The sequence below is a fragment of the Anopheles marshallii genome, chromosome 2 (assembly GCF_943734725.1).
Source record: "Anopheles marshallii chromosome 2, idAnoMarsDA_429_01, whole genome shotgun sequence".
Classification (NCBI taxonomy): Eukaryota; Metazoa; Arthropoda; class Insecta; order Diptera; family Culicidae; genus Anopheles; species Anopheles marshallii.
This window is the reverse complement of record NC_071326.1, coordinates 65,867,442-65,893,123: the sequence shown is the minus strand read 5'-3', so window position 1 is coordinate 65,893,123 and position 25,682 is coordinate 65,867,442. Positions and strand designations below refer to the sequence as shown.

Sequence of the window (25,682 nt, the reverse complement as noted above, 5' to 3'; positions counted from 1 at the left end):
GACAGAGGAGAGGTAGATGGTAGGCCCAAATGGAGTGATGTGTCCGCCAGAAAAGCGGGGTTTATGGATATGGAGCGCAGAAGGCGCTCGACTGTGAGCTCCTGTAGCACCTTCTTTCCACCTTCACACTCCTGCAGACAAAGACCCTTGGACCACGGTTGACGGTTGAAGCGCCTGATAAGTTAGTAAGTAAATAAGTAAAGTCATGTCTATTTTCTTACCTACGATAATTGAACCCCAACCGATTGTATTAATGGGTTATCTGTTATCGACCCTACTATTGGACGAACCGATATTCAGACTGTCCAAAAATTGCAGTCGAAAACCTTCGGTAAGTATCTAGTACATACGACATAAGCGAATTAATGATACATAAGACAGCTGCTCTATGATGTTTATATCATTACATTTACTATTATCAGGATCGTCTTCTATAAGATGGTTTTGTAATTAAGTAGCCCTTATCGCAAGTAAAATACAAGACACCAGTGAGGCAAGTGACAAGGTTGTAGAAGAAATAGGCGAGATTCTTTACATTGCACCGATCTTATTTTGGTAGTAAAGAAAATGTTCCAAATACCATAATATGGCATGCGATGTTGGTCATTGGCATAACATGATAGATAAGCTTGATCGACGTTCCAAAAGCGTTCAATATACAACACGAGTTGCTCCTCCATCGTGTGGTGCCTTATCACTACCGAATGTTTGGGTAATTTTATGTTTCGCAAAACTTTCTAATAGTTTCCATGCATGTTTTCAACGATTAGCCTAAGTTGAATTGTCTGGAATAAGGCAAATGTATGAAAGATAATAGTAAACGCGATGATTAACTCTGGCTGTTGCCAACAATACTATAAATTTCTGTTTTGTGATTTGATAGCATTGCATGGTGGTCAGGAAATTCTCCTTGAATAACTTCTCAAGGTTATAAAAAAGACTATGAACTCGAGTGAACTCTTGTTTCCAGGTGAAATAATCTGCGTGCACGGGTCCGAAAGATGATTAATACATTCAACATCATCTGCACGTTTTTTTTTCTCGTGACTAGTGCTGTTTGATGCTACATCCCTGGTATTGCCAAAAAATACACAAACTCAAATGTTATCAAGCATAGGAACAATCTGGTGAAAATAAATGTAAAAGAGAAGGCAGCATGATGCACAAAACATTCCTATCAATATTTCAAAAGGAAGAAGTACCAAGGTGCCCGATACTGATAAGGTATCTGGTGCATTTGGGTATATAATGGGAATCGTCCAGCCCATCCTCACTCACAGTGTGGTGTCCACAAAGGAGAGTAGAAGATGAGACTGACTGTTGTAGCCATCGCACTTGGCCTGGTCGCCTTGGCCAGTGGTGCTTACTATCCCGCTTCCCAACCCGTGACCGGTGTGAAATATGGTAAGCATAGACCGTCTGCCTCCAATAAGATCATCGTTTCACCGCACCCATACGCTTCGTTTCAACAGCCGACAAGGACTTCCTGTTCAAGCAGAAGTTCTTCTTCGAGGTTCTGAGGAACATTCATCTTCCGTTGCAGTTCGAGGAGTACTTCCCGTACACCAAGTCCTACATCACCGATGAGAGCAAATATGTGGTACGTAGAGGACCGGTGCCCTGCATTCCCGTTTGTTTGTCCATTACTTAATGCGATTCTATTCTTCCTGCACGCAGAACTTCCAAGAAGTGGTTGAGTTCTTCAACTACTACAAGGCTGGTTTCCTGCCCAAGGGAGAGCTGTTCACCATCTACAGCCAGGAGTACATGAAGCAAACCTACTTGCTGTTCACCTTCTTCTACAACTCTGTGGACTTTGATACCTTCTACAAGAACGTTGTCTGGGCTCGCGAGAATGTGAACGAGGGCATGTTCATCCACGCTGTGACCATGGCCGTCTTCCACCATCCGCAGCTGAAGGGCTTCGTCCTGCCGGCCATCTACGAGATCTACCCGTACTACTTCTTCAACACCGATGTCATCCACAGCGTCACGTTCCGCAAGCTGTACGATCAGAAGTTCGGCTTCGTCAGCAATGGCAAGTACAACGTTGTCTACTCCAACTACACCGCCACCTACCCCGTCGAGTACTACGGCGAGGACAAGCTGTCGTACTTCACCGAGGATGTCGGCCTGAACGCGTACTACTACTACTTCATGATGGACTACCCGTACTTCATTGGCACTGACAAGTTCAACCTGTACAAGGACCGTCGTGGAGAGCTGTACATGTACATGTACCAGCAGCTGATTGCCCGCTACTATCTGGAACGTCAAGTGAACTTCATGGGACCGATTGAGGAGTTCGACTACGATTTCCCGCTCAAGACTGGCTACTGGTCGAAGCTGAGCTACTACAACGGCATTCCATTCTTCGTGCGCAACGACTACTACTCGGTTTCGAAGGACTTCTACTACCAGGTGAACCTGCTGAAGGACTACGAACTTCGCATTCGTCAGGTGATCGACAAGGGCTACTACTACCTGGAGGATGGATCCAAGATCGATCTGCGTAAGCCGGAATCGGTTGAATACGTCGGAAACATGATCTTCGCCAACCCGGACAGCGTCGACAATGACTACTTCGGATATCTGGAAATGGCCGCCCGCCAGCTGTACAGCGGTGGCAAGAAGTTCTTCAAGTACTTCCCGAGCGCCCTGATGCACTTCGAAACCTCGATGCGCGACCCCTTCTTCTACCAGCTGTACAACCGCTTCCTGACCTTCTACTATCAGTTCAAGAGCTACCTGCAGCCGTACACCTATGAGGAGCTGTACTTCAAGGGTGTGGAGATCAAGAGCGTCGTGTTTGACAAGCTGATGACCTACTTCGAGTACTACGATTCGGATGTCAGCAACGTCATCCCGTTGAAGGCGTCAGGTGAGAAGTTCTTCGATTTCTCGGTGTTCGCCCGTCAGAAGCGCATCAACCACAAGCCATTCACCTACACCATGGATGTGTTCTCCGAGTTCGCCGGCAAGGGTGTGGTCCGTGTATACATGGGCCCCAAGTTCTACGACTTCAAGCAGCTGCAGTACCTGAAGAAATACTTCGTCGAGGTTGACCAGTACCTGTACGACTTTGTCACCGGCAAGAACACGATCGTCCGCAACTCGCGCGACTTCTACTACAGTGTCCGCGATCGTACGACCTACACCGAGCTGTACAAGAAGATCATGACCGCCTACAACGGTGGCGAGAAGTTCGTCCTGGACAACTCCGAGGCACATTGCGGTTTCCCCGATCGTCTGCTGTTGCCGAAGGGTCTCCCGAGCGGTTACGAGATGACGTTCTACTTCATCGTGACCCCGTACTACACCCCGAAGGTGCCACAGTTCTCGACCTACGACTACACGTACTCGTGCGGTGTTGGCTCTGGCTCGAAGTACATCGACGATCTGCCGTTCGGATATCCGTTCGATCGTGACATCGACTTTAGCTACTTCTACACCAAGAACATGTACTTCAAGGATGTGCTGATCTACCATACCGACGAATTCAAGGCTAATCTTTCTTATTAAATTTGTTTCATGGACTGGTTTATGGAAAAATAGTTTGTTTAGTTATGTAATAAAATGAAAGGGAAAAGCAAATTGTACTATTATTGTTTCTTCATTTACTAGTGAACTCATGATTATAATAATAATTGCATTTCTGCTCTTCACGTAAGCAACCCGTTCCAAGCAAAGGAACGCCGATCTCTCAAATTTTACCTTTATTAGATGGGACAAAGGAAGAAGCAAGATTCAAAACGGGAGATTCCAGCTTGAAAGATTCGAACCTTCCGAGCAACCCAAAACGCATTCTGGGAGTTCATAGTTTCATTCATTACTGCGAGTCACTCATGAGCAACTATTAGAAAATAATTTAACACACTTATGGAGACCGCTATTACAGCAGTTATAGAAATTCTAAATTAAATATACTTATACTTTATACATACCGTACGAGCAAAACTTACCAGTTACACCATTCGCCATATTCGCCTTTTTTACGGTTTATGGAGCAATCTTTGACTCAGTCGCACTTCCACAACATCAAGATTTCGAAAGTCGAGGATTTCAACAACTTCTCGAAAGATGGAACAAGAAACAAATAGAAGAAATGTAATTGAGTAAGATTACACTTTCCTCATGATATGACACTACTTCCATAATACTGATAAAACGAATCTCCTGTTTTGTTATAGTACAGTTCAAACACAATCCTCATAACTGGTCAGACTGCTTAGTTACATATCAGGGGCATAAAATTTGATAACTTTATTATGAAAGCAACATTTTGCTCAAAATAATTTCTATGCACGCACCATAATAGCTGGAGATACCCAGGGCATAATTATGCTAAGATGACACTTACACCACCTTGTATCGAGCCTTATTGATGACATGATGAGATGATGCCTGAAGTTTCAACAACTCTTCCTTAATGAGGCGCGTAATTTCACGCTTTGCCTTCGTCACTGCGAGCTCGTTGCAGCTCTCGATAGCAAGATACAGCTTACGTTCACCGTCGGGTGGATTTTTACCAGGTGGCACGTACGTACCACGTACGGTGAGACCCGCCTCGGAGTATTCGGATATTTGCGCTAACGCTTCCTGCAATGAAAAATTATACAAGAAAACCGGGCGATTGATGTTAATTTTCTGCATATTGGATCATATTGATTGCGCATTAGATACATACCTTCGATGTAACCTTCCAACGTGCCTGCTGCGGGAAATCATTAATCTCTAGCTCTTCTTCATACTTACGGAACACCTGTTCGTTCGTTTCCACCACCGGTTCTTCCTCATCTTTCGGTTGATAGTTGAGCTTGTTGTTAAGCTTAGCCGCCAGCTGTTCCGCGACAGTCTTTGCCGCAATCAGCTGCTGCGTATTGGCACCCTTCAGTATTGCTTCGGCAGCCTGCTGTGTTGCCCCCTTTGAATCCGTGCCGAGTGTCTTCTGAAGGTTGATCTTCGACGCCAATCGTTTGGCCAGTTCAAGCTTGTCCGAGTGCGTCACATTCGGAACCGGTGGAGCTGGTACCGGTGGTGGATTATTCTGCTGCTCACGATTATTCGTCGAAGGTGCTTCCACTTCCTTAACAATGCGCTTGGTAGCGAACATGTTTTCGATTTGCTGATCAATGTCCTGCTCAAGATCTTCCTCGTCGTCTGAGTCTTGCAATCCAAGTGCCGCTTTTTGCATTTTCTTCCGCTCATTTACGGCAGCCGCTTCTTGAGCGTCGAATTTGAAGCCTTTACCGCTGAACCCTCCACCAGTGTGAACCTTCTTGCCTTCCGCTTCCTGTGCCGCTTTATAAGTGTCCCAGAGGTTGCGCAAATCATCCGGCACTGTACCACCGGAGAGTTCGAGCGCACGAATAATGTCACCCGCGTACCGTCCCTGTTCCGGCGTAAGGAATGTCCATGCAAATCCCTTTGCTCCGGCACGCCCTGTCCGTCCACAGCGATGCACATAATCTTCATAGTGGTTCGGACAGTCATAGTTTACGACGAGAATTAGTTGCTTCACATCTAATCCGCGTGCTGCAACTGAGGTGGCAATCAGTAACTTAACACGACCCTGCTTGAAGTCCACCATGGTAGAGTCTCGATCGAACTGATCGATACCACCGTGCAGACTCATGCACGGATAGGACGCCTTCATCAAATCTTTTAACAGACTGTCAGCATTTTCTTGTTTATCGACAAACACGATAATACTGCCCTGCTCCTGGTAAATACCAAGCAGTTCGAGCAGTTTGAAAAATTTTGCCTCATCATCCAACACTACCACGTGCTGTTCGACATCCTTACAAACGACCGATCGTCCGCCGACCTGCACCTCGATTGGTTTCTTTAAGATCCTTCGCGCCAGTGCCTCCATCTGCCGTGGGAAGGTCGCACTAAACATTACAGTTTGTCGATCGGGACGTACATTGTCAATGATACGCATCACCTGCGGCTCGAAGCCCATGTCGAACATACGGTCGGCTTCGTCCAACACGACGTACGTTACGCGCCGCAGGTTTGTCACACGACCCGAGTTTGCCGCCAGCATGTCGATCATACGCCCGGGCGTACAGACAATAATTTCTGCGCCTCGTTTCAGCTCGGCAATCTGTTCCGATATGCCCGTACCACCGTAAACGCATGCGGTCCGAAGATTAAGAGATTTCGAAAACTTCTTAATATCCTTCCCGATCTGCATGCACAGCTCGCGCGTTGGCGTCATTATGATCGCGATCGGTCCATCACCATCATCCAACGGGGGCTGATCGAGAATGTGCCGGAACATAGGTAAAATGAAGGCTAGCGTTTTTCCGCTGCCAGTTTTTGCGATGCCTATCAGATCCCTTCCCGACATGATGGCCGGTATGGCCTGACATTGGATCGGTGTCGGTTTCTCGAAGCCAAGCTTACGAAGTACCTCAAACTCTTTCTTCGATACACCACAGTGAGCCCAAGTTTTGATCGGTTTCGGGCATCCTTTGCCTTTGACGGCAATTCCTTCCAGCTCCTTCTTGTACGCATCAATCTCTGTCTGCGTCATGCGAGCAATTTCTGGCACCTCCACATAGAACGACTTCCGGAAAGGCATATAGTTAATGCCGGAATGGTCAATTTTGGCCAGCTCTTTCTTCTGCTTGTTAGCCAGATTCGCTGCCGTATCCTTAATGTCTTCCTGTTCTTCCTCCGACGAATACTCCAGCCCGTCCTGGTTCTGCTCGATTAGTTCACCTTTTTTCGTTTCCGATTTTTGCTTTGCCACGCCGGTGATGATCGTGACACCACTGCTGGAAGCTTTACCGTCCGTTTTTGGGAGCGGATTGGATAGCTTGTTAACTTTGCGTACCTCTTCATTTACTTCCTTCATAAAGGCATCCAACGGATCGATTTCTTCTTCCTCTTCGACCTCCTCTTCCGCTTTATCTTTTGCGTCTTCCGTTTCGTCATCTTCCTCGTCGTCCTCGAGACTCCACTTTTTCGCGCCAGACGATGACATCGGAACGATCGTTGGCAGTGGTTTTTTGATCTCCTGTTCCTTTTTATTTCGCTCCGCCCGCCATCGCTCGATACGCTCACGGCGTTTAGTCATTTCCTGCTCAAGGCGACGTTGTTCCTCCTCCTTGTCAATGGGAGCTACCGGTACCTCGTATACCTCTTCTTTGGGATGTTCCCGGAATATTGACTTCTTTTCTTCGGCCAACTTTTCCACGACCACAACCGTGGGCGGTAGAAGGGGCGGTGGAGCCATCATGCCCGGAGGCATCTGATCGAACTTGGACTGTTTTCCACTGCTGCTTACGCTTTGGGCACTGTTTTGTTATAAAAGAATTAAATTGCCATTAAAAAAAAAAAAAAGAAAAATGACAAGCGGTGCCTACTACGAGCCTTTTCTCTACTTACTACTTGGTTGCCTGTTCACGTAATTTTTCCCGCTCCTTTTCGCGTTCGCGCTTGCGAGCAGCTTCCTTTTCGCGTTCCTTTTCCAGCTCCCGGTCGCGTTCTTTCTCCCGCTCCCAGAGCTCTCGTTCTCGTTCCCTATGCTCCTCCCGGTGGCGTTCTCGACGGACGGAACTGCTACTGCCACCAAACACGGACGACAAGCCGGCTGTACTGGCACTGCCATTATTGACGGATGAACGGGAACTACTGCCTTTGCTCCTATCGTGGCTGCGAGAACGTTTCTTTTTGCGTTCCGGCGAGGTAGATTTACTTCGTGATCGACGCCGATCCTTCCTGTGAGTTTTATTATGTGTGTCAGAAAAATCAATACCTGGCCGGCTTCCGTATGAGTGCGCTTGGCCTGCTTTCAACTTACCCATTTTCACCTGTACGAGTCATCCGGAGAAGGTTACCAATGCACGATCGCCGACGCAGTGGTTAGTAGTAGTAGTAGTAGTAGTTGATAAGTGGTGGATCTAAACAAACAATAGAAAATAGTGTTTTTCACCTGTAAAAATGCGATTCCGCCTAGCTCGCGTTTGTTGTTTTGTTTGTCGATGAAAAGACTCGCCAAACGTCAAATCTGACGCGTTCGTTAAATCCTTCGTTAAGCCGTTCGTTGCATGTTTGACAGCGCACACAACATAAACACAAAAGTAAATCCAGAATGATGCTCGTTCGGCTAGTTCGCTCGGCTTCTTTTTGAAATTCTGATCCAAATTTTACCAAACGTGTTGCAGTTTCCATTTGCGTGTACGGTGTTTTGTGTTGCGCGGGTCTGTTGTGCGTGTGAAAATCATGTTTTTTGTTGTGCACTGTGTGTAGCGAGTGTAAAACTGTGGTGAAAGATGAATCGCCTAAAGCTGAAACCACTGAAGCTTCCCCGCGATGCGAACCAAACGACCAGCCAACAGTCTGAAGAGGTAAATTCCCAAAACGGGATAATATAATGAGCGAAGTTGAGCTTTTCGGTCCGCAGGCAAAATCGCTCAGATGCAGTTGCATGCTAGGCACGATTGTGTAGCCAATTACCTTCGCAAAGTGGAAGGTATCTTCGCTCGCAGTAACCCGTGATGGTGCAGAATCAAATCGGTTGCATCGGGTGGTATGACCGTGTTCAGACGGATTGCGGCAAATGTAGAACACGGGTTCTATTTTAAGAGCATTTCGGAATAGTGCGTAGTGGCGGAGGTAACCCCACTTGTCCGTCTGTCCTGGCGATAGACGAGTTTGGCGATGAATTTTGCATGAGACATGTACAGCCCGATATTCTGTGCGCGATGTGTACTACTTTTGTCGTTGTCGTTGCACCGGGTTTCCTAGGAAACGAAACATCAACAGCGGAACATCTCTGTGCGATAGGGGGAGAGTCCGGAGCAATCGTCCTCTTTGCCAGTCCAGCGATCGATAGAAAGTAGTTATGGTTCGGTGGACATTTTAGCTGGCCGGTTTCGATGAGCGAATCGCTGCAACGGTCAGTCACTGCCCGTAACGTATCGGATAATGTGTCCATGCACTAATGGGTTTAGTCCGATCGTTGAGATAAGATCAAAAAGCAACCGCCTCTTGCATCCGAATTGTCAAAGAAAACCAAAGCAAAAGATGGGAAGTCGGTTCGCACCTGAACACGCACTCGATTAAACCAGAAATTATAACAACGATTGGATGGAAATAATTGGAATTGCATCGCCACAACGGTCCGCCAAGCTTGCTGATCAATGATCGCTACTTAGTGCCGACGAATATGACCCACTACTGTTGATTGACGGAGTGTCGCAATGGTAAGCCCGTCCCGCCTCACACGTATGCCAAGAATGTTGTTCCGATAGATGCTGCATTAAATTGTTTTCTTTGCTTCCGTTGGACGTTAAAACAGGACGGACAACGGGGCTTGTGCTAAAGGTGGGAAGGATGGAACAAACAGCAAACATCTGACAATCCCAAACAAAAAATCTACAAAAGACAGACCATTTTTCCTTGGGGAAAGTCGTATCTACCAACACGATACAGATCGCGTTCGGATTACACTAATTATGTCGAGGTGTCAAACGTCGTCCACTGCGTATGTTGTAAAGAAAAAAAAAGGAACCAACTCCTGGTTTCCATCGTAATGTCCGTGAAGATCATGTTTGCGGTGTTTCGGTTTCAACTCGTACCACACATTCGGTATGCCAGGGTTCGCCAAAGTCCATCCAAGCGCACCATGCTCTAGCATGCGAGTATTCTCATATTATATGACTGAAGTTATGCCAAAATAATCTGAATCGTAAACATCTTGAGGTTCTTTGGATAGAACGGACGAACTGGTTTCGTAAAGGAAGAATGGGCGGTTCTTTTTAAAAAGCTTAAAAAACCTATTGCTAGATATTGCTATGCAAAAATTAGAATATCCCGTACCTGTTTGCGCAAAGATAAGAAGAGAGTTACAGATATGACGATGAATTATCCAGTCACACCGGCAGAAGAGAAGTTATCAGTTTTCTTATCTTGCGTATTTTAAAGGATTTCACAACATAACTACATCAAAACATGTGAAAACAAAAAGTATAATACAGTCCTTTCCCGAGTTCTCTGGCACGCATTATTCGTGTAACTCTGGAAAGGATTCGAATTTTCGCGTAACTCGAATTTCCATTATCATATCGTTTATAGTTAGTATTCAGTGATGGATTGCTTCTTTTCACGTTGCGAATCACATTATAAATTGATATTTTTATGTTTATTTCGGCATTTAGAGTAAATTTTTACCAAAAGCAATGTTTTCAATATTAAAATGTAACGTATTTTTGAAAAAGTTTAATATTAAACCAATAAAAGTCATAATTCCACATACAAAATTTCATGAACTGTCAAAGTTATGCGATTCGCGTATCTCGAATTCGCGTAACTCGGGAAATGACTGTAATATATAACAGAACCAAAGAATCGAGGTACGGGATTCGTTCTTTTTCAATACGAACTGGGTCGTTCTAGTTCACCAAAAAGAACCGTAATGCGATACAGCTAAAAGGGTACACATTCGCAAACCCGAATATCTAACGACTGCAATTGCTGTTGCTTATTTTTAAGAAATCATAATAATATGGATGGCATATTATAGCGTGGAGTGCCCTGTGATATTTATGCCCTTCTTTAAAATTCGTCTAATTGCGATGAACTAACTAAAACATTGCTTGCTGCAATGCTTGACAACCTCTGCACTAAACGTATGCTAGTTGTTTGGGGGCATGTGTATTTTGTTTTTCCCTTTGTCCCCTTTGACGAAGCAAATTCCCTAGCGCCAGTTTGGAAAACCAATGCCGGTGTAATATTTCCTGCAAGCCAACCCGCCCGCTACTTGCCGGTGTGAGTCTGCGGTTGAAACGATCTCGCTTATGGTCCGTTGAGGGAAAGGAAGGCGATCGTGTGTGTTTAAATATCCATCCACCAAACGCTTTTTTCTTCTTCATCCATTTCCTCGAAAGAGACGAAACGATTTGGGTTACAGAATGTTACAGCTCGTTCTACCGGAACCGAGACGCGCACCCATCATCCGTCCATCCGAATGTGGTTCCAGTCGTGTATTCCCCTCGAACAGAAACATGCGTAATGTTCCCGCGTGTTGCATTCTGAATGGAATAGTTTTTTTTATTTCAAAATCTACTTCAAGTGGATGCTGTTTTACAAGTAAATAAACAATATTGCATTAGTCTTGTTTGTGGGGGCATGTAGAAGGAACCATCCTGTGGGCACTGGCAGTACATTGAAGAGTTCCGAGGGATCATTCAATACTTGTCGATACACCCTACAGCACAGGAAATGAAGCAATGCCAGTTGTTCATGGAAACAAACTAACGCCAAATATTATGGATGAATAGAAAACATTGCTCAAATGCTGACAGTATGATACATGGGAAAGTTGTAATGTTTTTGTGGGTTTTTAAAATTGTTGTATATGTTTGAGATATTCTATGCATTCTTCAACATTTCTGTCAATTGTGGAATGTTACAAGATAAAGTTATCCAGCGTTCTTTTCAATATCAAGACCAGACCTTTTTGTGCTGGTTAGAACAATTTATTCGACACATGGTGACGAAATAATTAAAAACCACGCTGGAAACCTAATACCAGCGCGCTCGCTCCGGTACGGTTGCGACTCTCATGTGAACTAAAAATATACAAAAAAAATCCCCCTCAAGTCCCCCTTCGGGTGGGGATAATGTTCCATGGTGGCGGTCACAAGGGAAGATGCTCCGTACACGCCGCCTAGACAAGCGACAGCGTCCGTACTGGTTCGGTGGAATTCGTAATGGAAGATTAATAGCCCGGTTGATTTTTATGTTACGGCGGCGGGCGGCAGGTTTTATGCTGTAGGGTGGCGTGGCGTTCTGGGCGATGGGGGAATTTGAGTAGCAGAAGTCTACTTCCGAGTGTGCAGATGATGTCTCAAGTGAGATTGGATTTATGAAGTGGCGATAAAAATAAATGATCCAATCTTTAGCGGAGACGGATCGTTTTCATTCATCGAAGTATGATCGTAAAATGCATAGCAAACCAAGGGGAAAAAATCAATACATCCCGCGATCGGTCGCATTGATGATGCTGTGCTTGTTTTTTTTCAATTTTTTCATGACCTCGAGGTTCCAAGGATTGCGATACTTTGTTGTTAAAAATATGGAATAAAATATTTTTTGTTACGTTGCTTAGTTGATTCTGCGGTCGATTTTCTCATCGATCGAGGAGCTAATTCGGAACTTGAAATAGAGATCCATAGAATGGAATCAACTTTTATTTGCCATTTGACACCGAACACGTGGTTACTTTATTTATGATGTAATATTTTAAACCAAATTATGCCACCTATTTCATCCACATCCAGACGAAGGTTGTACAAGAAGTAAACCGTTGGTTGTTTATGTAGTTAGAATTTATGTGTGTGTGTGTTTTTTGTTTTGTTCCGTTCTCCTGTGGATCACTCTAGTGTTTGCCAAAGACGTTTGAACAATGAGCCATTGCCCTCCACACACCGATACATCGCTTTGGGCGCGAACAAACATCGATTCGATTCGGGACTTTCGTTCGTTTTGTGTGCTCGGTTTGGATTAGATTTGCCAATCGACACACGGGAACCGCGACCGCTCACAGTGCGTTCGTGTATTTTGTGCCGAAAGGGTCGTAGACGACGTGTCAGCCAGACTGTCAGTGCACAAAAACCCGTGTTTCGAATAGCAGCTTTTGACTAGCTGCAATTGTAGGACAGGCCGGGTCGGGGCGGTATGGATTATTTTCCGTGAAGTATAAAATATCTAGCTGATAGAGAGTTGTTTCCCCCAGCCCGCCCTAGTACGTATCGGAAGTTAAGAAATGGCGATTAATTGCTTCCGGATGTAGAAGCGGCGAGGTTCTACAAAAATTTGTTCTGCCTGCGTAGGCGTTTAGATGGTTTATGTGCTTGCGTGACACTCGTGTGTTTCCTTTTCATTTCAAGGGTTTGACAAAAAAATGCACCAATAACGTTGCCGTTGGTGGTGATAAATTAGTGTAAAATTGAAATATTGTATGCTACCATTAGCGATCGTGTTAGAGCGTAAGGCGTAGTGACGATCGTTCGTCTTTTCTTACGCAACAACGCACCAACGATGCATTGTGAATTAGTTGTGCAATAATATAACATAAATGTTCTGTTTATAAAAATGTAACCTAACGTTAAATAAAATGCAGTGAACGTTTGTGAGGGTATGACCGATGGAGTCTTCTGATAAATACTCCTGGGGATTAGCAGGGATCGTACAACGATCGCGACGTTTAGTGCCCGGTGTGCATGATTTAGATGCAGTTCTAAAATTAAGCAAACCCCGCTGTAATCGCTTTGGTTTGCTTTCGCTTGCAGTATTTTTTTCTTTGTGCGTTTGCTGTTTTGCTTCTGTCGCTCGGAATGCGTAGTCAGGAATGTATAAGACGGTTTAGATGGTGAACCATGTTCGAAGGCGCGTTAGATGTGTGTTTGTGCCTTTCCCTTTTGCATTGTTTTTATTTATTACGATTAAAATGCGAATGCAAATTGTGTATTTTTTAAAGTAATTTTTCACTTTTAGCAAGATTAGGCAGTTCTGGTTATACGTTACTCAAATTAGTGTTGAGTAAATTCCGTGGATTAATGGCGACTCTGAAGTTCGGAACTCGATGGAGTCACCGGATTCTATTCCATAAAAAAATCCGGAGTTGAATCCGAAACTCCGGAATATTCCGAAGTTTATTCCGGATTGATCCGGATTTAAATCCGTTTTTTTACTCCGGAGTGGACTCCGGACTGATCCGGAGGTAACACTGGATCCGACACCGGAGTTCACTCCGGATTAATCAGGAGTAAAATACGGAGACGGCGCCGGATCAATTCGAATAAAATCGGAGAAAACTTCGGAATATTCCGGAGCTCCGGATTCAACTTTGGTTTTTACTTTTGGAATTGGATCCAGTTTTTCAGTGTCAAAGTCGGAGTGGATTCATGAACTGCTTCCATCACTAAATCAAACTGATCTTTATTTTAGGCGAAGATCTCACCAAACGTCCCAACTGTTAGAAAGTTAAAGTGAAATTTGCTACTTACTTAGTTACTGGCTTTCTTAACTTTGCTGTCCTGCTAGTTTTGATTACTTTTGCTATGATAACGCTCATCTCTCAATACACAACCACACTGAATGAGACCTCCCTATCTCGTGCTATTTGTTTCATGGGCTGTATCGATCAAACAACCTTCTATCTTTGTAGGTAGCGCATGGAAGTTGCTAAAGATAGTTAAAGTTGAGCACATAAAACGCAAACCTGATGAAAAATTGCAACTTTTGGCCCCTAAATGGGTGCCGATGGTTGGGGATTGTCGTGAGTGAGGACCGTGGCAATCGCTTGTTGAAGAAGTAAACACTGTTCGTCAGCTAGCAAAGGGAAGATGAGCATTTTCGGTACGAAATCGCATGTCCCAGGACGATCCGTTCCTGTGCTTTATTGTAGATATTGGAAAGGATTCTAGCTCGCGTGTTCGGTCCTTCCCTTAGGCAATGTATCGGATTTGGGTAGGCAATTTTAAAACACTGTCTTAGTTCCAGTGACCCAAATGCAAAGTTGCTGTAAGTTTAAGGTTGATGTGTGCAACAGAATGTAAATTAAATCGAATTAAATTAATGTAAATTTTTTTGCTCTCGAGAGAACAGTTTCATTCAAATTGCGTTAAGATAATAAGTTTAGTAAAGTAAAACAATCCTGATAAAAGATTAAGTATGGCCGAGGTTAGAATTTGTTCAATAATTATTTAAACAACATTTCTTTTTGACATACAAATATTAGCTGACCTTATGCAAGAATCTACGACAAATCGTATGTGACCTTTTCCATTTTCGCTATTCTGCGGTTGCCACACGTGGAACTGCTAAATAACCTTTGCTAACATTTTGCTTTCTGTCGTTTCTTTTCCGGTGCACACTCAGGACCGCCCGAACGAACGACAAGGACCCGCATCGCAAAAAGCTTTCACCAGTGTCACCAGCGGCAGTAGCGCTGGTTCGGTTGGGAGTGCCAGTGCTAGTAAATCTACGTCCAGCTACGGCGGCAGTCGTAAGGAATCGTCCGTACGGTTTCGGCTCGAGGACGAACTACTTGGCAGTGGAAGTGAGCTCAGTGGTAGTGCTAGTGCGAGCATATCGGAAAGCCTCAGCGCGAACGACAATCATGACGACGATAGTCTAGAGATTATGGAAGAAATTTTAGTTCCGACCGATGGTGATGAAGACAACGACGAGGATGATGATGAGCGGGAAAACGTTGGTGGAATCAGTAGTGCCAGTGTGCCGACGGACGGTAACAGTGACGACAGCAGTTCCAGGAGCGTAGAAGCATTAAATCGATCGAAGCAGCAGAACGTCAAGAGTGGTGGTACGGTTGCCGATCGAAAGAGGCAGTTGTTCGATATTGGTGAAGACGAAGATTTGTTGCCGCGCAGTGCGGAACGACCCGCCAGTGGTGGTTTGTTTGATATAGATCGTTTGAATCTTTCCGGAGACCAAATTGCGCAACATTTCCAAACCGCCGTTGAAAGTGATCGAAGCGAAAAGGGAGAGAATTCATTCAGCGACCGTCCAAGATTGTCGGAACAGGAAGAATACGACGATTCTTTCGGACAGGCGGCTGGGGAGATTGAGAAGTCAGACGGTAGCACCGCCAATCGTAAAGAGGAAAGCATAAAACCGGTAGAATTTGTGAAAGTGCATCAAACGAAAGAATTATCGCCGCTCAATGAGGACGATGTGTTGATAAACGATAGTAAGGTGAACTTGAACGCACTGATACAACGCAACCAGATAGTTGTCCCGAAAGGTGGAATAAAAACAGAAGAAAAGAATCGAAACGTGAAACTCAACATCAACGTCATGGCGGAGGAGAGCAATAACAACAGTCAGGATAACAGTTTGAACACGACGAACGACATTTCGGACTTGGCGCCAGACACGGAAAGCGAACGGGTGGGAAGTGTTGAACTTGACCCACCCAGTGGTTCGATGCGGAAGATGAAGCTATCGGCCGAGTGTAGGAGTCGCAGTGTGCCGGATGCGATTGGAGGCGCCAAAAGTAGTGGCGGTGGCCCATCCGGGATACGCTTCACGAGTTTAGGGCCCATGAAGATGTCCGACATCGGAAGTGAACAGCCTAACGAAAGTGAACAGGGCAGCTCATCTTCCGGTGGGAGTGGCATATCGGAAGACTTACGCGAACGGATACTGTCCACTAGTAAATCGTTCGAAGAAGTCAAGGCGCAAGGTGTCGCTGCGATAGAAATGGTGGAAGATAAGATAGAACGACCCGGGGTGGAATCGGTCAAACCGATGGAACGTGTGTCGGCTGATCAGAAGGAAGCTTTGGAAGACATTTCCGAGGAATCGGAGCATACGATTGGTGGCGGTACCTCGTCAAACACGGACGATGAGCAGCAGAGGGTAGCGGCAAAGCGAGCAGCGAGCCGACAGGATGCAAACCAGCCCGAAAATCTGATCGAACGGGGCAAAGAAATGCGTACAATACTCGAGGAGAAGCTCCTGCAGAAGCAGCTCAGCGTAGGAAGTACAATTTACGAGGATAATAAGGAAAATATTCCCGACGGAGGTTCACTGAAAGTGACGCCAGAATTCGACAGTGTCATCAGCTTGAAGATGTTCCAAACAATGGAGAACGAGATAAAGAAATTGCATGAAATAATCGCTACCAAAGATGTACTACTGAATGCGTACGGTCGCAAAGAAGGTGGAATACCGGGTAAGGAAACAACCTCCTGCGGCAGTCGAGCGGAATCGTTACGCGATCAACAATTATGCCGGTCACATAACAGCGATTCAATCAGCCTGACCACCAACTCGACCGAGTACCGTCCGGTTGGTGATCTGACAGAGATGGCCGGTACGAGTGGTGCGGAGAAGGATTTGTATGGGAAGATAATAGAGCGAAGTCAGTGGATTGAGCTATTGGCGGATAAGCTGAAGGAATCGTTGCAAGATCGCAATCAACTGCAGTCGGAAGTTGAGAAGTTGGCGTCGGAAGTGATACAGCTGAAGAAACAATTAGCCGAAACGGTGGAGAACATGAAATTAAAGGCACAGGGCAGCTGGGGCGGTGTGAGACCACCGGACCAGGAAAGTACCAGCGGTGGCGGTCAACGAATATCGGAAATATCGATTGATTTGGTCAGCGAAACAGAAGATGGAGGATTGTCCGATTTTCCCGACATATACGATGAACCACCGTTAGGACCATCCGAGAGAGCTCCCGAACATACCCTGAAACCTCCCGGATGTGGTGATCTTTCCGAGTTGAATCCACTGCACATTCCTCTAAAGTTATCCAAACAACTCGAACAATTCCGTCGCTACCTGTCGCCAGACGAGGTGCGTCTGTTTAACATGGTACAGGGAAAGTTTGACGATTTCCTTATGCAGGAACTGGATAAGGTGCGTGATAGTGGTGAAACAGAAAATCGGTTACTGCGCGAGCATTTACAGATCGAACGAGCGGACAAAGAGCAGGAGATAAACCGATTGCGGCAGATGCTCGGCAGCGTGAAGGCCGGTTCAATCGAGATCGCCGCACTGCGAACTGAGCTGGAAGCACGCCACACGCAAGAGATGGCCGATTTACGCACGTACTTTGAGAAGAAGGTGGTCGAGCTAGAAAAGCAGTACTCGGAGGAGGTGTTTTCACAGCAAAGCCGTCGTGTGTCGAACGATGACACGGCATCGGAAATATCGGGCGCAGAAGAGTTCCCGGAAGAGAACGGAGGCTACCAATCCAAGCATACGAGCCCGCGAAGGAAACATAAAGAGGGCATCTATCTGAGCCCAACCCACCGAAAGATTACACCGACGACGATTGATGCAACGGACGCGAGTGCCGATGAGGTTCTTGTGGTGGAAATAATTGAGGAAAAGGAGGTATGTATGACCGAAGGGTCGTGATTTTTCACATGGAAGTAAATATATAATCAATACTAGCAATGCTCATTCGACATTTTATTTGTATCGTTCGTTTCTTGCAGCACCGCCATCTGACAGCAGATGAGCTTCGCGAATTCTACCAAACCAAAATCAAGGAACTAAATGCTCAACATGAGCGAGTGTTTTCAAATCTCCGAGAGAAGTTGAAGGCGTACGAAGCCAAAGAACAGGAAAAACATGTGTTGGTAAGTCGTTTTAGAAGATTCAAAGCTCAGTTGCATGATCGTACCTTAAATCTAATGTCGTCTGCATGTTGCTGTTAACCTCCTACTCATACTCGTATCGAGTTAAATTAAGTAAGCACCTAGAAACCACTACATGGCATCGGTTCCGAGAGTGAGATCCGTTCCATGATGTAACCGTCCAGTTCACGTAGTTAATCATTGTGTGTTGAATACTTCTCCATCATTCTTCAGTCTAATCAAACGGCATCCACCACCTCCTCCGTTGTGAAGGATCACTGCTCACCAATAATGCTAACAAATGAACCACCACCACCTATGCCTTCGGCCGATCGACTTTCATCACCCACCGACACTGCAGACGTCGCAAATACTCATGCTGGCGACGCACTGCTAACTAACCTCAGCTCATCCGATACTAACAACATCAAGCAGGAGCAGCGCCCGGAGCTGCAGCAGCAAGGACCGATCCGACTGCAAACGCCGCCGTTTGTGGGAGAGTCGGGATCGGATACCGATCTGCAGGATATCATTGCCGGGTATGAGAGGCGCCTGCAAGAACAGGTCGCGCTTGCCCGGCAAGATGTTCTGAAGGAGCTGGAAGTCCAGATACAGGTAAGCGTTCGGTCGGAAACCGTTGAATGGACCGTTTAAAGCGATTGCATGCAAGCATGAGACTGTTTATTGCATACAACTAACGTTTTTTTTGTGAGATGTGCAAACAACGCCATCTGTTGGTCGATAGTGACACACTTCGATGGGTTTGTTCGGAGTCTGAGTCAATGGTTTATTTCATTTATCTATGCTAATTTAGGGGTTTGTATGTCATTCACCAGTTTTCAACATTCTCAAACTACCTTTATAGTTTCTTTATTGTAATTATTAGTCAACATTTTATTGCTGAAGCTACAATAGAGAGTGGGATATGATTCATCGATGCTACGGGTAGAAGGCAAACTGCATAATTCCGAAAAGCGATAAGCGATATACTGTGTTAATAATCAGAGATAGCAAATATCTAGGTAACAATTGACAACACCAAATGGTGATGTGCTAGAGTGATACAAATGTTTGAAGAGTGGAAGGGAAAATCGGAGAACATTTCCGACTTTTACAGAACGTATCGTTTATCTATATTTTAAATCTTTCATCTCAAGATACACTCGTACCTGCTAAGGTTTCATTTTGTCAGTTTTTCTCGGACACTTTAGAATATCGTCACGGGTCACCTTGTCTTGGTTAAACACAGTTCTGTGTATGTTAAAATAACGGAGGAGCTGTCAGTATAATTCGCATTGGAAGTACTTGTAGTGCGTTTCGATGTCGTTGGTATGTTTATTTGTAATTTTAATCTTTGAAAAAAAATCTAGCATAAGCAATATTATAGTCTTTCTCTTTTGTTCCATAGTATTCGCCTCATATGTATAGATAGTTTTAGCTCTACAGAGCCTTATGTTAGCTTCCGGGAGTTTTAAATTCTTCAAAGGAGTGGAGGCTGTCTCACTAAATTTCCTCCCCATTTCGCTCAGCAACAAATGTATGTTCAGTTTGAGTACCTCTTAGCGTTGGGGAAGTCGTACACTCCGCATGATAATGGTCACTGATCCGGAGGGACAGGGAATTTAAAATTGCTTGTGCCTGTGTCGTGTTTTTGGAAGTCCGGTCACTCAAGAGACGGGCACGCACGCGCGTAGAACCTACACATTGAGAGTGAGCATAAAATGGTGGCGGATCGTTCGTATTTATAGATCATTTGCTGCTCGAATGAGAGAACCGTTGCAATGCGTACGTCAGTTGAATTTCAAATTCTAATCAGAAAGGATGGGAATCCAGTGTGCCACGCAATGGCGTAGTTAAGTTCAATCAATGGACACAGTATTGCTTTGCGTTGACTTGTTTCGATCGCGGTACGGTAGTTTTGGAATGCTTACGCGCCAAAATATTATCATTACTCAGTGATTTCGATGCAAAGTTTGCGGAAGTGAAACAATGTTATGAAGTGTTTGAAAGTGCCGTAGGGATTACTGGATTATAGATAAAGTATAAAGTGATATACAGCAAACTGACCCCTAAATAATGATAATAATAGTGTAATGGGTTGGAAGTAAGCAGCGTCACCTAAGGTGCGATAGGCGACCAAGTGTCTCCATCTTGTGGTCCGTTGCGGACACGGTGGGAAAAAACGCACTGCGAAGATCTACACACCGTACCAAACGGGGGAAAAGAACGGTGTCAAAAAACAGAGAGTCATCGTTTCGCGGTGTCCGGTACGCATTGATATTGTGGGCCGATATTAATAGAATTTGTGGCGTGTTTGCAAATAAAATCCCTTCGCTTCGTAGGAAGTGACGACAGAGGCGTGCTGAGGAGAAGGTAATGGCGATCAACATACGTTAAGTGAATGAAGGATGGTAGTCTGGGAGATACGTCACCGAACCAGGGGAATAAATTGTTGGGTTTTGTTTTGGGGTCTTTATTGCTGCTGTGCGCGGTACTTCACATGGGGGCTCGTAAAACACGTGCTTGACAAATGTTTTGCTAGCAAGCTGTATCGCTTATCAACTGACTAAGAGATGACTGTGTTTTTTTTGTTACATGTTTTGACACATGATGCCCTTCTGTGTTTTTGTTACAATTTTCGGGCTAGTGGTGCAAAATTAATCGCCGATGAGAGTATGAGGCAGTGGATTAGCATGTTTTGTGTCTCACATTGGAAAGGTCCATTCTTTGGGTTTGATTTTCGATTTCCTCTAGAGTTTAGCACAGGGTGTATCAATTTGAATAGTCATATTACTCATGACTAACATAATCTAAATGAATTATTTACTTTGATGCATGATTGGTACAATCTTCCTGTGATTCATGTTTAAAAATAGCAACTCGGTTTACATGCACCAACTGTACAGTTTCAATTTCAAGATCATCCACCCTATATGTCAAGCTAATGTTTCCGGTCTCCAGTGTGGCGATGGAAGCTAAATTTAAATGTAAACATTTCCGGACACGCGGAACTACCGCTACTGCTGCCTGACAAACCATTTCTTGTCCTTTTTTTGTGTCAAAAATAAATCAACATTTTCAGTGCTCAGTAGCACGCATATCAGCCGGCGGGAACATTTCACTGGGTAATTGTATCCTTAACGTTTGCTTCCCCTTACACTTAAGGCTACCGTGAGCTGACACATTTTTGTTTTGTTTTTACCCTGTGATTGTTGCCCTTTTGTTGCCGGAAGATTTGCCCCAAATCCGTCAACACCCTTGATGTCGCCCAAAATTAAATTAGTATTAATGATAGCACAAGCGTGCAGGCGTGTTGGTATACACAGAACCACTACTGGAACAACCGGATGCCGGGGAAAAGGCATCCGGGTTTCGTACCGTGCTATATATATCTAGATAATTACGATCAAACGTTTCCTCCGGGGTAGTATGGGGTTGACCGTTGATAAAATGGTTTTATAATTGAATGAAAATAGGTCGTTTGCATTCCTCGGTACCACATTGTTCGAAGGAAAAGGAATTTAAATTGCACTACAATCCATCGCTCAGCTAAAACCCACTTGAGAATGAGCAAAAGGTTTTTTTTCCATTAACAGTATCAGCACTCGATGCAAATGGTTCGGATTTTGAAATCACGTCGTCAAAATTGTAATTAAAATATTTTCGCATGCTTGCACTTGATGACGGCTGACCGTGCTGTTTTGTCAATTTTGCATGCGGTTCTTGAAGTTCTTGATAGAACACTACGTGTTTGGGTGGTTTTGAATTATTTATTTACGCACAATTTATTTACTTTATTCAAGACAGGCGATGAATGATCCAGTGTATTGGTTTGTGTTGGTTGTTGTTTGCCAGGATCAAAGCATAACGATAAAGCAGCATGAATTTTAGAATAGCATAGTCTAAATATCCGACATGCGAGACGATCCATCCGGTTCTTATGTGTGGTTTGTTCCGGGGCACCCCAGTATAGTACGGTTGCAAGAAAAGGCCAACGCGATTTAATGTCATCAAATGAAGAAAGGCAGCATAAGGTTGATCGTACAACATGCATCAAGACGACATGGTTGAAATGTTCGCCGTATCTTTTTCCCATTCGCGTGGTTCGTGGAATGAGTGTTGCGCTTTACATGCTGCACGTTTACTTTATTCCTACTATTTAAAAGCAAACGAGAGCGAGAATGAGAGAATGAGAGAGAGAGCGAGGGTGTATATTTATGTCTGGATGCTGTATGTCGTAGATGCATTCTGCAGCCGCGAAACTCCACGATGCACTTCAGCCGAAAGCCTCTACTTATGCTGCTTAATGCCGCTAATGTCGACACGGATGGGATGGGACTTGATTCTTCACGAACGATGCTCGCATGATGCGAGAATGATTATGCTGTAGCGACCCGGTACCGTGTACCGCCAATGCGCACCAGCTAAATATAACCGAAAGAACGTTCTGAACGCTTTCTCTGTAGGCCTGACACGCATTGCAGTTGTTGTTGTTATTTTTACATTGCACCCCACATTAAACCCCACAAAAATTCCACCGGAATTGTTCGCTGTGTTGGGATTGGGCAGCATACATAACATGTGATAGAGATCATTGGCATTGGGGTTGCTTACTGGGTGAGTTTACTTTTTTTGTCGCTTATAGCTTAGATCGGTGGTGATTGTTGTTCTATTCTTCTTGCTATACACAGCTTCAAATTTCCATCAATTTCAATCTCAATCAATGATTTTGTTTCTCCAAGAACAATTTGTTGTTGATTGTTAACCAATTTTTCAATTCCCACACGCACACACACATAATCGATTGTGATATGATGTGCACAATGATTCAGAGTGAATGAATGATTAAAATTTTTCTAGGCAGTGAGTTAATTTAAATCTCCAAGAAGAATATTTATAACTCTTTTGCGATTTAACTCATTCATAGAGAACTTAATCATTCAAAACAATTAAGATTAAACTCTTCACGGCGACGCATGAATTAACTCAAGATTTAAATCTTCACGACGTAAATCATGAGTTAACTCGGGACTTTACTTTTCACTGTGATCTTCAACTCACGGTTAACATCAGGAAGAAGGTTATTGTGTTAAATCCCGAGATATCTCACACAAGAGTTAGCTCATGATTTAAATCGTGAGTTGAAGGTCGCCGTAAAGAGTTAAATCTTGAGTTAACTCACGATTTAAATCTTGGGTTGATTGCCGCAGCAGCTCCCCCCCCATCCCTTTCGCTTACATGAAATTGTTGAAATCTTTATCAGTGAGTTAAAACGTTAAATCGTTATTTTAACACTTTAAATCGGATTTAAATTCTTGAAGGGAATTACATTTCCAATCTTTAATCCTAATGGACTAAGGACTAAAAATTAACGCTATATGTGGCAGGACCTTCATGACTTTGTTTACATAATTTGAACGGTAATAATCACTCTTCTTGCACAAACAATACATAGAATAACATTGAAATACGAGCTACGTATCGTACGGGGTGGTCGTCCGTCTAATGTTTTGTTATGCTCTGTCTCGCAATTGTATGTATGTGAGGTTTTTTTTGTGTTAATTCGTACCATCGACACTCGGATGCCCTTCTCATAATCCCCGAACGAATGTGAGGGAGTGCATGTTTTGTGTTCAAATAGATTGTATGGTGTCGGCAATAGGAATATTGGAGCCACGTGGACGTCTTAGCGTTCACGTTTTGAAGGGTTGTCGGACGGTTTAATGTTGCTTCCGTGACTGAGATCGAGCTTCTGTAATGAACGGTTTGAGTAGTGTTATTGTTGTTGAGTAAACAATTGCCATTAGGGGAGTTGGTACTGTGAGATATTTTGTTTTATACTGATCCATGGATGAAGAAAGTTGGGCAACATTCACTTTATGGGTAGAACAGAATTGTGCGAAACAAATATTACAAATTCGATATTTGATACATATTTCTACAAGAATATTTGTGTTTTTACAGGGTTTGCTACATTTTACATATCACAAGCTCCCGTTAACTTACGAAATGCTTCCATCTTACCCTTGCAGGCGCTTCTGACCGACAGTTCATTTGAAGACAGCCACTGGCCGCCGGAATTGGTGTTGCTGCGGGAAAAGTTTACGGCCAAAAGTCAACTAGAAATAGCTCAACTGCAACTTAAACATGAAGAAGAGGTCAGTTGCAAGCAGAACCATTTGCATTGCATTTTAAAATATTGGCTTAAAACCTTTATCTTTCAACCGCCTTTTCCCATTTCCAGATGGCCCGCATGAAGAACGACTTTGAGAAGCAGTTGCAGCGCAAGCTGAAGCGTCACACAACCTTCGATTCTAGTCGTGGTCTCGATAAAATCATTAGCGAGCGTGATAACCTACGGGAGCTATCGTCGACCCTGCGAAATGTGGTCGGTGGACTAGCGAAGTATTTCTCGGTCTGTGAAGAAGATCTCAACAGCACGGTGCTGGAAGAATTGCATCGCTATCAGCAGCTCCAACAGCAAGGCAATGAATCGCTGCTGGCGACTGATGTAAGCACCGACGAGGGTCAGCTGGTGGGAGAAGCTGACTGTACTGCCACCGAGAGTGTGCTGAACGTCACGGATGTTTCCTTCCTGGCGTCATGTAAGCTGCGTAAGTTTGCTCCCGACATGTCCGGTATCATATCCATCATCGAGGATCCATCGTTGGTAGAGTACGTGTCTGCGAAAGGACAGTCGCATGATGGAGATTCCGAACCGGAAAATATATCTCTCAATCTGGAGGAATGCATGGAGCGTTTGAAAGCGGAGGCACACAGCTTACTTACCCTGTCCGAGCGTATTAAACAAAAGACCATCGCACCGAAGGATGACGAATCGGACAAGGCGTCTGAAAAGAACGATAGTTGCGAGGAAGAGGATGGTTTAAAACGACGTGGAAAATCTGCCGAGAGAGGTCTAGAAAGTGCACGATCGTTTGATGAGAATATTGTACGACCGGTTGCACCGGAACGGGACGGTAAAGCGAACGGTGCCACCAGTTGCCGTAGTCTTCCAATCGATCTTGCGGGATTGCAACTGAACGGTGAGCTGAATATGCAGCTACACGAGCTGAAAAACCGATTGCTTAAGTCGGAAGATGAGCGTAAACTGCTCGAAACGGAGCTGGCCGAGGCACGCAGCAAGCAGAACAGTCTGGTGAGCGAGTTGTCCGAGACAAAGCAACACCTGCTGGAACTAAACAGTCAACGGGTGGAATTCAGTGAGGGTTACGGTACAAATGCGTTACTGCCGACTGCTCAGCGTGTGAACAATTCATTCGTGGAGCTGCAAGAGCGAGCTAAGGTGCTGCTGGGCAGTACCGGCACGGGTCCAGATCAAACGATCGAGGACAATTCAATGTTGCTGCAGCTTGTGGAAGACTTCTGTCGCGAAGGAGAACGCTACCTTGAAGACGAAAAGCGAGACCGGATGGATTTGCAATCACAGGTAGGATTTGTTTAGCGTGAAATTGGTTTATAGAATAGAGGTTTCCAGTTTTTTTTATCTACGCTTGCTTTCGATCGCAGTAAGATTTTTAATCTAAACAA

At 44.6% G+C, this 25,682-nt stretch overlaps 3 protein-coding genes across 3 annotated transcripts in view; 2 read left to right on the top strand and 1 right to left on the bottom strand.

Moving 5' to 3' along the window:
- The first annotated feature begins 1,290 nt into the window (after window positions 1–1,290).
- Window positions 1,291–3,522, top strand: LOC128707648 (hexamerin-1.1-like). The gene is made up of 3 exons (XM_053802607.1): window positions 1,291–1,404; window positions 1,473–1,600; window positions 1,678–3,522. Exons 1-3 carry the CDS (start codon window positions 1,308–1,310, stop codon window positions 3,520–3,522), a joined length of 2,070 nt encoding a protein of 689 aa, XP_053658582.1. The 5' UTR covers window positions 1,291–1,307.
- Window positions 3,523–4,356: 834 nt separating this feature from the next.
- LOC128707647 (probable ATP-dependent RNA helicase DDX46) lies at window positions 4,357–7,836 on the bottom strand. The gene is made up of 4 exons (XM_053802606.1): window positions 7,814–7,836; window positions 7,399–7,731; window positions 4,688–7,307; window positions 4,357–4,599 (listed from the first exon to the last, which is right to left on the bottom strand). The coding sequence occupies exons 1-4, from the start codon at window positions 7,834–7,836 to the stop codon at window positions 4,357–4,359; spliced, it is 3,219 nt and encodes a 1,072-aa protein (XP_053658581.1).
- Window positions 7,837–8,285: 449 nt separating this feature from the next.
- LOC128709352 (pericentrin-like) overlaps window positions 8,286–25,682 on the top strand; it is a 33,225-nt gene continuing 15,828 nt past the window's right edge. Inside the window, exons 1-6 of the mRNA XM_053804350.1 lie at window positions 8,286–8,360; window positions 14,899–17,886; window positions 17,991–18,134; window positions 18,366–18,746; window positions 24,164–24,289; window positions 24,376–25,581. Coding sequence (XP_053660325.1) covers window positions 8,286–8,360; window positions 14,899–17,886; window positions 17,991–18,134; window positions 18,366–18,746; window positions 24,164–24,289; window positions 24,376–25,581 — 4,920 coding nt within the window. The remainder of the gene's footprint in view (window positions 8,361–14,898; window positions 17,887–17,990; window positions 18,135–18,365; window positions 18,747–24,163; window positions 24,290–24,375; window positions 25,582–25,682) is intronic.